General features: G+C 50.6%; 2 protein-coding genes across 2 annotated transcripts in view; both read right to left on the bottom strand.

Annotated features, from left to right (window-relative positions):
* Fam53b (family with sequence similarity 53 member B) overlaps nt 1-9410 on the bottom strand; it is a 65018-nt gene extending 55608 nt beyond the window's left edge. The window contains exons 1-2 of the mRNA XM_015995859.3: nt 9272-9410; nt 1752-1806 (exon numbers count right to left, since the gene is read on the bottom strand). Of these exons, the coding sequence (XP_015851345.1) occupies nt 1752-1806; nt 9272-9349 (133 nt within the window). The 5' untranslated portion in view covers nt 9350-9410. The remainder of the gene's footprint in view (nt 1-1751; nt 1807-9271) is intronic.
* Nucleotides 9396-16977, bottom strand: part of Eef1akmt2 (EEF1A lysine methyltransferase 2) — an 82307-nt gene continuing 74725 nt past the window's right edge. Inside the window, exon 7 of the transcript XR_013045566.1 lies at nt 9396-9530. The gene's annotated coding sequence lies outside the window, so the exon portion shown is untranslated. The remainder of the gene's footprint in view (nt 9531-16977) is intronic.

A 16977-nucleotide genomic window follows, 5' to 3' on the forward strand; every position in this document is an offset into this window, starting at 1 on the left:
GGAACAGTATCTTCAGCTGAGGTCTCAGTCCTCTTTGCAACTACTTCTGTGGTGTGCTCTCTTGTGCCAATCATCATAGGCGTTCCATCACAGTCCTCACAACAAAGCCACAACTGCTGTGCTGCAGATGAGGAAATCGAGGCTCAGAGTTCACCTCTAACGAGGCTTGCCACAGGCCAGACCCATCAGAGTCAGCTTTACAGAGAGACCCACAGCGGAGGGCCAGGGAAGCCTAACAGAACAGCCTTGCCATGGAGGCCTGCCATCCTCCTGACACAGGTTCCAGGTCTGACTCTGTTGGAGATAAGTCTGGGGTGGAGGGGGCCCTGCATGACCCCCTCCATGACAAGGCAAGGCAGCTCAGTTGTGAACCTGCTTCAGGAGGCAGGAAGCACCACAGGCTTCTGCACCACCGAATGGTATTGGTGGTGGTGATGGGGGAAGATGAAAGCCTTTAACCACCAAAGAAGTATACAGTCATATGAGGATAGGCTATAGAAACGTGTTAGCCAGGTGACTTCCCCAGTTCAATGTCCTCTAGGCAGCAGTATCAAAAAAGACAGCCAGCTTTCCCTGCACTATAGCATATATTAAAGAGAAAATAACTGTCCTTCTCTGCCACCTGGTCTAATTCTATTTCCTAAGAGATCTTTCAGAGAGTCACCGGGCCTCAGTTTCCCCTAGTATGAACAAGCAACTGCCTGGCTCTGAAGCTGCAAACAATGTGTGTGGCAGTGTTTAACAAGACGGACCCAGGTCCCCTGTGCATTCACAGTCTTATCTATGGGAAGTGCTTTGAAATCAGAAAAAGAAACCACTGGACACAGAGAAAGGAGGGTGATGATAACCTCACACGGCCCTGTAAGGTACTGGGTCTGAAACCCCACTATGGCTATTCCATCACTGAGGTCTGGTCTCCAGTTCAACATAGGTGGCACAGAATCCATCTGCAGAGTGCCAGGAAGTGCATGTAACCAATATAACCATCCTTTCTTCCCTTTACAAGAAACAGCATCACATGTGCACAGAAACACGAGACCAAGCAGCTTACTGGACAGGCTATTTGCCATATAAACCAAGAGTCTTCAAAAGGTTCCTGACCTCTGTTCTCTCTAGTTCCCTTCTGGGACTATCCTAAGAAATAAAGAAATAAAACAAAAGACAAAAAACTCAGACTGAGAGAACCTCTGGGCATTACAACTGAAAATTCAATAGCTCCTTTGCCCCATGACGTAAGAATCACATCCCCCAGGACATTTTAACACACCCACTCAGTGCAGTACTATACAGCATTAAGATGCAGGTCATTTGCATGCTGTAGGAATTACTGAGTGTAAGACCAAACACAGTCTATAAAATTATATGTTCATGGTAGACTTGTCTATGTGAAATATGCAAGCAAACACACACACACACACACACACACACACACACACACACACACACACAATCACTGAGAGCCAGAATTCAATGGATTTTTACTTCCTATCTTATGGTATATTTTCTGAATAGAAAAACAAAATCACCATGAATTACTTAATGATCAGCCGGAACTCAATGCTGGAGTTAGAAATGGTGCCAATAAACCATACACCAGTGCCCCTCACTCTCACGCCCAGCACCCTGTTGGTCCACTCCAGCACTGGGGACCGAAATAGTTACAGACAGAAGAGAGTCTCTCCAGGACTACTCCAGAGTCTCACCTGGCTAGAAGGACTAGAAGAGGATGCCCATGCTGTGGAGCTACTCACCCATAATTCCACAGGAGAGAAGGGTAGGTCCTTGACTCATCTTCTTTGGCGTGTGCTGAAAACAACCAGAAAAGCTATTCAGTCTTCACGGCATCAGAAGCACGTTTGCACATGATTCTCAGCTGAGCTCACAACACTGAGATCTCTCTAAAGTCACAGTTACAGAGGGATCTGCCCTTTGCCAGCATCACGTTGAGGAAATGGAAAGAAAGTAGCCCAAGAGACAAGATCTGCACTTTGCCTGGACTTTGCCCCAAGGCTCCAAAGTTACAGACAGAGGAGGCTAACACAAAACGTCTGTGACTGCTGACAAGAGGAACTCTCTCCACAGAGGGTATGAGGAGTTTTGATGACGAACCAAACTTAACTAGGGGCTAGAAAGAAATTTGGAGAGGTGGGCCTCCTAGGAGTGAGGAGCAATAGACCCCGTCCTACTCCCTGATGGCTCCCCAGGGGATAGAGAGACAGCATCCTCCACTACCCAGAAGGGAATGCTACAGCGGAGCTGCCAATCATTGTCTCTAAGCACAAGACACTCACTGGTTCTATCAGGTCTCAACCCGAGAGTTATGGTTTTCAACTCCTGAGCACTGCACATCACTGGGCTCCCCGCTCCACTGTGAACGTTTTCTGTCTTCCCTCACAGTCCACACCTACCTCAGCTGAATACCAGATGATAAAGAAGCTGAGAACGCAAAGCTACTAGCAAGTGGAGCACAGGATCTTCTAGGGGCTCCTGTGCTGTCCGGCATCCAAGTCAAGTGGCCTATTCAGAAGGCAGGCCAGTGAGGAGCAGACATCTCAGTCAGGACCCCGAGAAGAAGTCTGCCTCACGCATTCCAGAGACTGGCTCCCTCACTCATTCAGTTACGAGTACACTCAAGTCTACAGGAACTGACAGTTATCTGTATTCAGGCTGCGCTAGGGGTTGATCGTGCAATGGGAAATGAAGTTCTCGGCCTATTACACAGGCTTCTAGCTTCTGAGAGGAGCTCCAGTCCCCTACCACATGACAGAAAGAGGCAGGGTTTCTAGGGTGAGAAATGGGTGGGAGCTTAGGCTCTGGCTCATCAAGTCCCAGGAGGAGGGTGGGGCTGACTGGCAACACCTGGCCCACCCAGATAAGGTGGCTGGCGCCTGGCACCAGCTTCCTCACCCCAGCCCCGGTGCTCAGTTTGGGGACCTCTGCTCTTGGTCAGCAGTGCATTTACCCCAGAGAGGTTTAAAGGGCAGGATGGTCCTTCCCAGCCTGAGGACACAGAAGACAGGAAGGGCTCAAACCTCAAAGAGGACAGTCACACAGACAACTCCCTCCATTACAGAGAGATGGGGTGCAGGGCATGTGTGAGGTGGGTAGAGATCAGAGCTAGTTTCCAGAGGAACGTCTGAGCTGGTGTTGATAGACAGGAGGGTTATTGATGATTGACAACCCTTTTCCAGGCCTTTGCTTGGCTTAAAACAGTCTTTAACATTACCAGGCCAGGTCACCCTTGTATGTAACTGTCTTATAGCCACCCACTGAAATATCTAGAAAGAGTTAAAAAAAAGAGCTGTACCTGCCTCCATCTCAGCTAACATGGCTAGTGCTGCAGGATGTGCAGCTGGAAGCCACACCAAAGTCACCCAATAGGGGACAGGTGACACACAGGAGAGCCTGCTATCAGGGCTCCACCCACACAACCAAGTGGAGAAGCCTACAGAACCCAGGCAGGCCCCTTACTCTCCGGGACTGCCTCCTGCTGGGGTGCCTTGCCAGCCGAGGGAAACAAGGTCTCAGTGCTCATGAGGTACCCAGGCTCAAGGACAACATCCACTCGGGTAGGTCCTAGTCAGCTGTACCCAGAGCACCCATGCCCAGGGTCAACCAGATGGGCTAGGAGCCCACTGAAGCTATACCAAGACAGAGAGCACGGACAGCTGAGGGAACAGGAAGGCTGGCATAGTGAGTGTGCATTACGAGTGTCACAGGGAGGGCCTGGGCCTTCACATGCAGAAGCAGGAAGCAGAGTACAGCCACCTGTGCCTTCTCAGGAGGGGAGAGCTCGAGTTCTGTTCTTTCCACTGAGTGGGCCCTGAGCACCTGCTTCTAAACCCTGTCTCGCCCTGGCCCTGGTCTTTCTGGGCCCGATCCACACACTCTTCGACAGCCTGTGAGTTTTCCATCTTTATTCCAGCAGTATTCAATTTTGTTTGAGCAGATTGTAGATGACCCTGTCGAATTAAGAACCCTAGGGCTAGAGATGGCTCAGCAGTTGAGATCACTGGCTACTTTCCAGAGGACCAGGGTTCAATTCTAGCACCTAATTGGCTTACAACCATCTCTAACTCTAGTCCCAAGGAATCTCACACTCACTTCGGGCCTCCATGAGCACTAGGCATATACATGATGCACACACATATATGTGGGCAAAACATCCATACACATAAAATTTAAAAAAAAAAAAAAAAAAAAAAAAAAAGAGGGACCTTGATTAGCTTCACACTGGATCTCAAGCTAGGACTAGGGCCCTGGCTTGCTTTCTGAGCCCTAGTTCTGAAGTGAAGCAGAACTTCATAAGCACCAGAACATCTCATCCTTAGCCTTCCAGGGTCAAAGGACCAAGCACACCCTGACCCCTGGCAGGTTCACTTGGGGACTTCACATGGGCAAAACGACACTCAGGAGTTACTGGCTCCAAGATGATACAAGCCTTCTTATTTCCAGTCTACCAAGAACACACTAAAATTCCTACTGCTCATGCCACTCCTGCAGCCAGGCTTCTTACTCTTCAGATCCTCTATCTGGAAGAGCAGGAAGAAGGGATAAGCGAATGCTATGCCAAGCCAAGGCCCAGCAGCCCCAAAGGGACTCTGCTGTGAGCCCCCCCCCCCCAAGACTTCCGGAATCTGCAAAAGAGTGAGCTCAACTGCAGGCTGAGGTCTACAGGGAAGGAAGCCGAGAGCATGTTTCCTCTTTGCACGCCTCGCTCTTTGTGCCTGAACCCACCAGGGCTGTCTCAGTGAGACGATGCACGTCACAAGAGGAGTCTTTGGAAACAGGTCCTGGTAGGAAAGACAAAAGCTGGAAATCAAATTGAGGCTTCAGGGACATCTGTCTGACTAAAGAAGGCCCTGACTTCAATAAAGACCCAATTAGGGCTCCAAAGGAGAAGCTGGCAAACACGGAAAATGCCAGGCCTTACCCGTGGCTTTCACAACTCTCTTCCGAGGTTACAGCCTTATAATAACTGCGCCACTTTTTCCTCTTGCTGACACCGTACACGGGGAGCCACAGTGTGAAGGGGAGATGCTCATACCACATACTAAGAACAGGCACAGCATCATGCCTCCCTCTCCAACAGAACTCAGTAAGACCGAGACAGCAGGAAGAGGAGAGGAATCCAGGTCAAACTGGATGAAGAGAAGCTGAGAAGGACAGTGCAGTGGAGGGAAGCGTGCAAAGATGCCGGTGCAGCCCTGACTTCAAGGCTGAGATGGGCACAGGGACCTCTGGGGTACATATGTCTACCCAGGATGAAACACACCAGGCTTCGGCTAGTCTGTGGCCAGCCAGAGACTCTGGTTGGAGTTGTTGAGGCCATGATGCCAGGTTGGCCTGACAAGGAATATGAGAATTCCCTGTGCCTAGATAGATGAACAAGGCTTAATGTGGCTACCAACTTCAGACTGGGCAAATGCCTTAGCGCTGGCGCTCTAATGTGGGGTGCAGAAGCCAGTGCCTCTTCACCTACTGACTGTGCATGCTTTGTGGACAAGCAAGCAGTCTATAGTTATATACCGTTCTCTGCCCGGGGCAGCCACTTGCCTGTCTCCTCTGGTCTCCAGGATTTAGAGAAGGCTGGAAAAGAAAGCTGGCCTGGCCAAACAAGGTGGTTGCTTTGGAAACAGGAACAGGCTCTTGGCCTGCATGAAGGCAAATGGGCAGGAGCTGGGGGAGTTCGGTGCTCCAGGGTCAAACATCTGGGCTGCTTTCCAGCGACAGTGGCTAATGTTAGAACACGAGAAGGAAAAGCCCTCTGCGCAGAGGAAAGCAACCCAGAAGACTAAAGAAAGAGGACCAGGAATGGTCATGGCTACCTACTACACAAGGCAAGCCAGGGCTGCGAGCACAGCCAATCCCCATGCCTACCACTCCCAGGGAAGTGGGTTCCTGAGCCCAGAAGGAACGTGCTAAGCACCTGTCAGCTCTTTTCTTTTTCCTGCACCTTCCTTGGGAGTAGGGACAGTCACCAGAATTTGTCACCAGAATTAGGGTTTTGCTGTTTTGAGACAGGTTCTCACGTTGCTCAGGCTGGCCTCTAACTAGCTATGTAGCAAAAGCTGGTCTTGAACTTCTGATCCTCCTGCTTCCACCTCCCAAGCACTGCAGTCACAGGTATGTGCCACCAGTTCTTTCAGAAGGGAAGCAGAGGGTGACTGTGAAAGGACAGGGATCACTACACACAGCTCCTCCTGTTCCTCACCAGGACTCAGGACAGTGGCTGGGAGAGCTCCAGGGTCCCAGAGCCTAAGGAACCTTCTAGCTACATGTCTCAGGCCTTCCCTCTGGTGACTAGGAAGAGCCCAAGGGCCATATAGCACGCCTCAGAAAGCTGCTCCTGCCACCTCGAAGGCTCCTGGTTCCTTTTGAAATCTTAGCCTCCACTTTTGTTATCTTCTTGGTCTAATTAGAAAACAAAAGAGAAACTCTTTCGTACCTTTTCTGTGTTAACTGGTGGCAGTTTGTGTGATGATGATGTTACCAGTGTTGCATGTGAAGCAGGACCCCAACAACTTCCTCTGTTGCTCACAGAGGGGATTGGTTGACCTCAGACCCTGTCTCAGGGAGGTCATCACCAGACTGACACTATTTGGATCTTCAGGTACTTACAGAACCATGAGATGGCCATGACCTTCAGACTTGGCAGTGCAGAAGGGTACTGGCCAGACCATGCACTCCCATACTTAATTCTCTCTGAGCCACAGTTCTCATCTATCTAGGGGACAGAGACAGATACACCTTTGCCCTTGCCTGAACATCTTCCATGGTACTCTCCACACCTTCTATGGCCAACACCTGTGTTGAACCAGGCCCAAAAAGTAACCAACAGTCAGTATGTGAGATGTCAACAAACTCACAGACAAGAAGAGCTCTCTCCAAAGAGGACACCCCTTACCACTGACCTGCCATCTGGAGCAGAGGGGAGAAGACAGATGGTTCTGGGCCTAGACAGGCCAACAGCAAAGAGCAGGAGGAAGAAAGCTGCTCTCTAGAAGGGGAACAGAGGTTGGAAGACAAAGCCTGGGTGGGCCTCGGAGCCAGAGAGCAGAGAGTGAGCCCTGAGGGAGGGATGAGTATGCCGGTCCTTCTGTCCTAGGAAGACAGCTCTTCCCCCAGGGAAGGCACAAGACCATGTTCCTCAGTCTGCGCTAGGAAGGGCTGCTTCCACGACCTTGTGGCCCTGGTGCTGGGAACCAACTCTGGGGCTAGTCCCAGCCAGTCCTACTTTGACAAGCACAGAGGCAGCTGGACCCTGGGGACCTCTGAGCAATCCCTCAGCCCAAGGCCATTCTAGGCATCATCTGTGGATCCTTCCCCAAAGTTTTGTTTTTTGTTTTTTTGTTTTTTTGTTTTTTTTTGTTAACTAACAAAAAAGATAAGACAAGCATGATGTATACGTATGACCCATCAGCTACAAATGAAACACAGGGACCAAAACAACAAGGTCAGAAGCCGTGCCAATGGGAACCTGTGCACTCACTCACTCTAACTGAACACCTGTTATGCAACAGGCCCTGGTTCCATGAAATGCCTGGCTTTCATTAAGTGTCGGCCCCAGCACAAGGAGTCGGTCACTCAATACACAAGACCCACAGATAACCTGTTAAAAAATGCTAAGAGCCAAAAAGGGACAAAATGTGGGGGGGAAAGTATGGGGGCAGGCAGGATTGAATTTTAGGCTGAGCGGCCACAGAAAGGAGGAGAGAATCGTGTTAAGAGAAGAGTTCTAGGCGACTGAAGAAGTCCAAAGGTCCTGAGGCAGGCCACGGTTGGCATCTCTGTGCCAGGAGGGTAGTTTTGCCTGAGTGGAGAAGGCAGAATGTTACAGTAGTCGTGAGGCAGAAGCCAGGGGATGGTTCTGAGCACACGGACAGACTACACTGGTACTCCACATGGCTGCTGGGGAGAGAAGAGGTCTTAAGAGCCAGAAGCAGAGGCCCAGTTACCCCAAGAATCTACACGAGAGAGGCCAGCAGATAGGATGAGGGTGGCTGACAGTGGGGGTGGGGGATGACGGTGAGAAGTGATCAAATTGGAGATACACATCATCTGCGGATTGGAAGGAGGGTGTGATATCTCAAGTAGCTCCGCTCCTGCTCTAACGACCCAGGTATCCATCAACCATGGACCTCAGCCGTGTCTCTCTGCCCTGTGTCTGCAGTGCTGGGGCACAGGGAATAGCCTCAGAGACAGGTGCCCCAATACCAGTCTGAGGGAGGCTAAACACAGGCCAAGAGGCGGGGCCGGTGGATGGAAATGAGGTGAGTAAGTGCGCAAGCCACCGAGGCAGCCAGTACCCGGCCGCAGGTCAGGTCTCCGCTCTCAACTACATGTTTGGAAAGTAAGATTGGGTCCAGTGCTTTTGAAGCCCCTTCTATTCAGCCTTCGAGGCCACACCCAGCACCCCAGTTCTGTGAGGCTCACCCTGATATATTTACAGCCCAGCCCGACGCCTCAGCACACCTGAACCTCAACAGGGTGTCGGCTATGAGTTGGCATCAGTGGCTCTTGAAGGGTCACCGCATACTGTGTGTCTGGTAGAGCCTCCCTCTACTCTGGACAAGCAGGGCAAGGCGCAGCTCCAAGTCACGCTGCTTCCTCAACTCTGTCGGGCTATGACCATCCACAGGACAGGCACTTGTGAAGGCCCGTGGGTCAGATGTGGGTCCCAGGCGTTTCCCAAATTCACCGGGGCGAGGGGCTTCAGCCCACACACTACTCACAATGTGGTATTTGCCAACGAGACAAGGAAAAGGTGACTCCAGGAGGGGGGTGACAAGACAGAAGCCCACCACCGTTTGGTCAGAGGGCAGCCGCGGTGGCTCTCACCACAGCCCGCCACCTTGCTGCCAAGCTGTTCTTTCTTTCTTCTTCATCTACCATTCTTGAGCCTCAGGCAGGGGCTCTCACCCTGCACTGCCCTTTTGGGGACAACCTTATCTCAGCCCCGACTCTGGCATCCCTCATCCTGGAGGCCAGGCAGGGATGAAAGAAATACTGGGCTCAGCTGAAGCCCTGGCGTGATCCGCCTCCCCTCGCGGCAGCAGCTCTAACCTGGGCCCAGCTGCTTCCTCCCTCTGAGGATGTAGTCACACAGCTCCTTTGCCACACAGCCCCAGCCTAGAACCTCTCACAGAGCTCTGCTTACTCCCAAGTCGTTAAGGCTGGGTGCCACCACAGCCACAGCCACACCACAAACCCTCCCTGTATACCAGGCCACAGAGAAAGAGAAAGAAATGTAGCCCTTGAGGGTCCTCACCAGTTCAGGGATGAAGGTCCTGTGTGCTATGGAGTCAGCTCCCTGGATGATGAGGCTTCTCCTTAGGATCATCACCATGGTAAGGACCTCAGGCACTGGGCTGCATCCCAGGGTGGGCACAGGCCATCTTCAGGTGGGCACACTTGATTAACAGTGATACCTGGGCATCCTGGGGAGTGATGTCACCAGAAACAGCTCCCCATCAGTTGCTCAGTCTGGGGACAAGGCCCTCTTGGAATGGCCAAAAGTAGTCAACAACCTGGGAAGACAAAAGACAAGCAAAGGGGTTCAATTCCAGAAAGCCTGGGATGCCAACAGTGTAGCTCAGCCCCAGTGGTGCCGGGGACCCTATGGGGAAGGAAGCCTACCCTTACTAAGGTATGTGCACTCTGGGAGGCTACCAAGGCCCAGAATGACTTTCTTAGATCACACACACACACACACACACACACACACACACACACACACACACACACACACACACACACACACACACACACACACACCAGCTAGCCTCAGGATATCTAGTAGCCAATGCTCTACTAGAAAGAGCAAAACATTTGGATCCAGCCCTCAGCCATCTTCAGGACCGCAGGTTCTGAGGGGTTAGCAGTATGTGGGTCCTGGCGATGCGGCATCTTACCACTGACTGGGCTGGCTTTGCAGGCACACTGAGCTCACACCAGGACAAGTTTAGACGGGCTGAGGCTCATACTCCTCATCCTCACATCCAACAGCAAAGGGGGCAGGGGATCCAGAGCTGGGCACTGGCTCACCTCTCCACCTAGTCATGAACAAATGCTACTGACAAATCAGGAGGGTCTGCTTAGAGACACACACCCCCCCATGCTTAGCAGTGCCGCGTTCCCACATAGTCACAACACTAGAGGCCTTTGTAGCTTTGTCCCTTTCCCCGCAGTGAACTAAACCAAGGGACCTACGACGAGCTAGTGCCCAGACCGCCTTGGTACTGCCACCTCCCTGTGCACCGTGTCCCATCAGGCAAAGGCGGACACTGCACAGGCTTCAGTGCAGGTAAGAAAAGCAGTTCCTTACAAGGGGATTTCTCTGATCCTAGTTCCCCATCCCAACCTGTCTGTGGTTAAACCTTCAAAGAAAATTACCGAGACATGAGGATCTGAAGGTCACCATTCAAAACCTAAGAAATAATGGCAATAATAGCAATAAACCAATAGAAAGGCAGTTCCTAGTCTGTAATTAAAAACAAACTGCTCCATGCAGGAAAATGTTTTAGAGGTCGCTGTGTAAAAATTAATTGCACCCTGGTATTTACTTCTCCTCCAGCTTGTAAATCACATTTTCCTGTTTACTCCGATCCGACTTTACAGTGGGTGCTATTGAATCTGCTATTACAGGCCAGCTGGGGAGCACAGGGAAACGACCTTCTACCTTCTTCGAAAACAAGGTTCGTCCAAAGTGCAAAATCAGGGATGGGGAGAGAGGGGGGTCAGTGCATTTGTAAAGCTTGACTGTTCAGGAAAGGAGGCCCAGGGGGGTCAAGAGTCGCCAGTGGCGCTGGGAGACCTGCTTCGCACTTCAAAACCACATCAGTCTACAAACCGTGTGCCCTAACCAAGTGTGATGTGTTTAGGGAAGGAACGGCAGCCATTCCGCCTAGTTCTGGCTCAGCAGCGGGGCCAGGAGTGCCCGCTGGCCCCCTGCATGCTTGGATCAGGAGCAAGCCAGGAGGGGTGGCCCTGGCTGGACTCACCCTTCAAAGGGGCCCTTTGTGCTGCCTAGGCAGGGGGGCCTGATGGCAGCCATCACCTTTCTGGGTGTGAGCCTCAATTCATTCTAGGGCAGGCAGCCACTGGCACGGGGCCTGAGGGGTAAACTCCCCGCTTCCGTCTCTGAGGTGACTGGTAGGCTCAGTGGTCACAAACTCAGATCCTGAGTCCAGCACATCTAGGCTGAAATCCCCACTCTTGGAATACATTATTTCTCTATGGGGCTCAGTTTTCCTCTTTTTACTGTATCCTAGAAAAGCAAAGCCCAAGCCCTTTGCTTAGTGCCTGGTTCATCTGAGAAATCATAGGTGGCAGATACTACTGCTAGTTTCGTGGGGGAGCCTGGGGTTCCCAACTCTCTTTCCAGCAATGGACATCCAGGCAGTCATCCTCTCTAGTTTGTTTAAATCCCATCAGCAGAGGCCTGGCTGTATTATAGTCCATCCCTCTGGTGAAGCTGGGAGACTAGTAAGAGCAGTGCTATGGAAATGTATTGCCATGGAAACACGGCAGCCCAACTAGCCACAGCTCTGCACAGAGCTGCAAAGTGGACTGAGCTCTTTCCAGCACCACCACCACCACCACCACCACCACCACCACCACCACCACCACCCCCCTGTAGCCCCTACAGAGGACCAGAGCTGGCAGAGGCGGCACTAGGGGTGGAGCACTACAAGCACCTGTGTACCCGGGAAGGTCTGGAGAAGGAAGAAGGATGGCACCACCCCTGACCTCGAAAAGAGGCAGCACTATATACATGCTGAGAGCAGAGGGAAGGGCGGAAGGGCAGTGGGGGGGGGGAGTCTTCAAGACTCCTCTGCACAGGGGCCCAGAGCAGGAACACCCTGGCTGCCCACTCACAAGGGACTAGTTAAATAAACTATAGTACAGCTGTGTGACAGAATACTGTGTGGCCTTTAAAATGGTTTTAATGAAGCAGTCTGAACATGATGTGGGGAATGCACATTGGCAGCCATGCACAGGGTACACGGAAGGCAAGAGGACAAAGAGCTGGAAAGACCCCAGCTCTGAAAGCCATGCTGAATGCCGACTTTATTCTACAACATGGCGGCTCCCAGAGGAGTTGTAGCTGGAAGTGGCTCCTGGGATCTGCTGGAAGAGGCTTTCTGCCCTTTACACGCATGAGCCAGCACAGTCCCTTGAAGGGAGTGTGAGCTCAGCACACACTTCTGGAATTAGGCTAAATCACAGCAGCTTCTGTGAGTCTGGGTACATCGTCGGGCCACAGAGGCTCATCCAGACCAGTAGAGCCTGGCCAGTCTGGAGTTGCCTGGTTTTCTTTTGGCCAGTGGCGTAGGTTTGACCAACCCCATGAGGGGATGCTGGTGCCCGTCCAGTGACCTAGGCCGGTGTAAGAAGGCCTCTTTCCACAGAGAAAGGGAAAGCACTGGGGGGTCCCAGAAGTGTGGGTGGCAAGACATAAGCCTGGCAATACCCCCGTAGAAGCCACCTCTTGAGCACAGGACCTGCTTGGCCTGGGTGGTTTTCTCTATAACCACATGAAGCACTGCTTTTATCTACTGAGCACTACTGTGGTCTGTCTCCAAGGGGTCACCGGCTCCGAGTGTGGCCATGTTAAGGGGTGAAAGGCACAGTGAGAGATCATCAATCAGGTCTTGCAGGGCACTGTCCTTAAGCAGGTGTCATGGGACTAGGTGAATTTTCTTAAAAACAACAACAACAAAAAAAAAAAAAAAACTGCTCTAAAAGCACATGCCTGGCCACGCCCAGCCACTCCTGCCTCACCCTGTGTTCTCTCCATCTTACATATGACATGTGTGACACCATCTGCCAGGAGCCCTTCAGAGCTGAGCTGATTCTTCAGCCACGCTGTGAACCCTTCCCTCTTAATAAAGTCTGTTCTTCATAAGTCACCCAGCTTCAGTTATTTTATCTGCAGGAAATGAACTGACAAGTCGCGAGGCATGGTAGCTCATGCCTGTAATCCCAGCACTTGGGAGGTGAAGGCAGGAGGATCAGAAGGGGCATGGTAGCTCATGCCTGTAATCCCAGCACTTGGGAGGTGGAGGCAAGAGGACCAGGGTTCAAGACCAGCTTTAGTTACATCAGATCTTACCTCAAACTAGCACCATCCCAAAATAAAACAGACAAACACCTACTATGCTAGTAAAAGCTGCTTTACACACATTAGCTGTAAAATAGGCTCATCTATCCCCATTTCACAGCCGTATGAAGCATCTCACCAGCGTCTAGGCTGAAAGCTAGGATCTGATCCCTGGTGGACCAGCTCCCAAGCTTGTATCTGCACGTTGCTGCCCACCTGCCTATCCTACATGTGCCCTTCAGAAACCCACTTAGGCAACGGCCAAATGGCCTAGCAATCAATTGCATTCCTCGGCATTTACCTGGAAAAGTAAAACATGTTCACCTCAAACTCTGCGTACAAATGCCTTATTCATAACAGCCAAACCAGGAAACCAGCCAAACGTCCTTCACTGGTGAATGGTTAAACAGTGGCTCATCCATTCTAGGGAATACCACTCAGCAGTAAAAGGAGGAACTAGGCATGCACAAGAACTCAATGAGCCAAAGAACTATTGGGGGGGGGGTTGGGAGTGAACCCCCTAGGGTTTAATTGCTATATGATATCATTTGTATCAAATTCTTGAAATGATAAAATTACAGAATTGAAGAATAGCAGTTGTCAGTCTGGAAGGCGGTGGTGTCAACAAAAGCAACACAAGGTACGTTGTGGAAGAGGAAGGTGCTTTGGCCTCCACTGTTCCACGTCTGTTTAATGATGCTGGGCTTCTGAAGCTATTACTATTGGGGGAAACAGTGGGAAACACCCACGCTCCTGTTTCATTTCTTAGAGCTGAATGAATATAAAATGACATCATTTTAAACTAAAACCTTTTTGAGTACGTGCGCAGGACATGGTGCACATGTGGAGGTCAAAGGGCAACTTGCAGGAGTTAGCTCTCTCCTACCATGTGGGTCCTGAGAATCTATCGGGCTGGTGGCAGGAACCTTTATCCACCGAGACCTCTCACTACCCCCAAACTAAAAATTTTAATTAAACCCTACTTCATGTGTGCAAGTTAAAACTCAGAGACCTAAATACTTCAAGAGTGCATTGTACTAGGAAGTCCTGGACACCGGTCTCCATACCACTTTCCGAAAGCAGGGATGCAGGGCCACACTCCTCATCTGTGAACTTCACCTGACGTCTGATTCTCTAGATCTGTACTGAAATTCTCTACCGTCGCTGCCCAGGCCCTACATTCTACACCCACCTGACTGCCATGACTTCCTGGGCAGCACAGACAGAGGTCTCCTGTTCTGTTTCTCCTCCCTTTAAGCTGCCCAATGTCTGGAGAGGGTCTCCCCTGGCTGTCACGCCAATGTGAACATGGGAACACAGTGCCTTCTGGCTCCTACCCCATGAGACCCACTCAGTGACTCACCTTCCCCAGGATTTCCACCACAAAAGCACGAGCTCACATCAGACTTTCCACTGTCCCGTGATCTCGCATCACTGGGTATCAATAACTGGCAGAGACTCCTTGCCCACCCCCAAGTCCTCTCCCCAATGGTGCGTTTGCATAAGAACAACCCAGAAGCTGAGTACATGCTACATGCCTATAATCCCAGCCTTTAGACATACAGAGACAAGGAGCTTGAAATTAGCCTCAGATACAGTCTTCCACCAGAGAATGAACCACCTAACCTTCCCAGTGCTGTGACCCAGCAAGACCTCAAGGTGAGAGATCCAGGGCTACAGCCGTGGTACCACAGCCTCCAACTCATCTCCCTGAGCACCAACCCCAGGCAGGTCTCTCACTTAATCTCCTTACATTCTTATGAAGAGATACTGCTGTACAGAGTGTTATTTTCCAGAAGGGCAGATCAAGGCTAGAAGAACAGAAATCCAACCATCTGCCAGTACCACACAGCTAACAGGACAAGGCCAGCATTCCAATCCAGGCCTGCTCCTTGGATATTTCCCTCCCTTGCATACATGTGTTTTCTCCTCTACCCCTCTTTTGATACAGGGTTTTACTCTATAGTCCATGGTGGCCTAGAACTCATTTTGTAGCCTCGACTGGCCTCAAAGTGAGGGCAATACTCCTACCTCAGTCTCTCACGTGCTGGGACTACAGGTGCGCACTGCCACACCTAACATGGGCCTCTCTGCTAGCACAGCACCAGGCCAGCTCTGCTCTTTCACATGGTCCTTCCTGACAGGAAACTGCCTTGCTCTTGTTCTGCATCCTTCAGTGAGTGTCATGGCCTTGCACTCTTGAACACAGCCAGGGGACAGCACTTGCGGGCCAGGCGCTTGGCTTCTGGAGCCTGGTAAAAAGCACACACAGCCCATCTGTGGCAGGAGAGCATGCTAAATGAATTAGCACACACAGAAGTTCTGCAAACTTCACAGTTCCCTGCAAATCTTAGGAAGACCGCAGGAGTTTACTGAAGGAAGGTGTCCATCATCCACTTTGAGAGCCTATCCCTTAAAAAGAAACTGACCACACTGGAAACTGCTAGACAATTCAACTTTTCCTCCTTTTAACATCTTTATTCAGCCTGTGTGGGTTGTACAGACAGTGATATCTCAGTATCTTAAAAACAGAACTCTGACCGAAACCTAAGCATGGACTTGGCCACAGACACCGCTTTTCCTGACAGCCCATAGTGTCCTACTTCCCCTCTCGTTAAGCAAAGGAAGCAGGAGGGGACAGCAAGACCACAAGGTCTTTGTGAAAGTCTCATGCACATGTAAACTTGCATGACAAGTCATCTGGAGACAGGATCTAGAAACAAACTCATGAACATCTGGAGGAGTGCATGTCTCCACGATCACGCCATCTCCTATCAGATTCTGTTAAAAACTCAGAAGCATGAGCAGAGCTGAGGCAGCTGAGGCCTGCTCCCTAGCTGCCAAGAGAAGGGAACTGCATCTGTGGGGTGCCCTTCCTTGCTGATGGTCTAACTAAGCCACTTGTATTTGAAGATGAGCGAGAAAAGCTGCTTAGGGACCTCATCCAGAGCACTACCTTCCAAACCAAGATGACATTGGAAAGAGGCTGCAGTTTCAACCTGAGGAAGGTCCTGAGAATGTGCAGCCCCACCACAGTACATATTTCAATTCAGCCCAGGCTCCTCAGTACTCCTGAAAGATCGACTAGGAAAGAAAGAGACGAATGAAACCTCTGTAGTCAGACACTAAGGATGTGCTCAGTACCAAATGCTGATTCAAGAAAACCCCACAATAGAAACAGCATCCACAAAAAATACGTGTGTGTGTGTGTGTGTGTGTGTGTGTGTGTGTGTGTGTGTGTGTATTCATCTGTCTATACTTCCTCTACTGCTCTCCATCTCATTCACTGAACCTGAAACATATCTATTTAGCAAGTTCCAGGAATCCTCTTGTCTTGGCCTCCCAGGAGCTGGGATTACAGGTACACACCCAACCACACTCAGCTTTCACAAGTGGATCTGAACTCGGGTCTTATACCTGCTTCTACAGCAAGCACTTTATTGGCTGAGGTATTCTCCCAGTTCACAAACATACATTTTTAAAACCATGTTCCAAATTCTTCATCTCTATTTGCAGAAATGGAGTAACACAGAGTCTGCCTTTCAACCCAGAAGGAATATGAAATATTAACCAGAGGAACCATGCTGGATGCTGTACTGACTGCAAACTCAAGTGTCCCTACAGAAGGGAGGTGTGGTTATGCCATTTCCAGAGTAGGAAAGAGGTCCAGGTCCAAGGTGGTCATCTAGTTGTGAAACAAAATACAAAGCCTCAACTTATATCTGCTGAACTCCAAAGGTTGGCATATCTATTAGCCCCTGGGCTAGAGAGGCAGCCTGGTAAGTAAAATGCTTACCATGCCAGCATGAAGAACTGAGTTCAATTCCCAGAACTTATGTGGCAAGAAAAAAAAAAAAAAACCTAAAAATAAA

Source organism: Peromyscus maniculatus, chromosome 1 (assembly GCF_049852395.1).
Source record: "Peromyscus maniculatus bairdii isolate BWxNUB_F1_BW_parent chromosome 1, HU_Pman_BW_mat_3.1, whole genome shotgun sequence".
NCBI classification, from domain to species: Eukaryota; Metazoa; Chordata; class Mammalia; order Rodentia; family Cricetidae; genus Peromyscus; species Peromyscus maniculatus.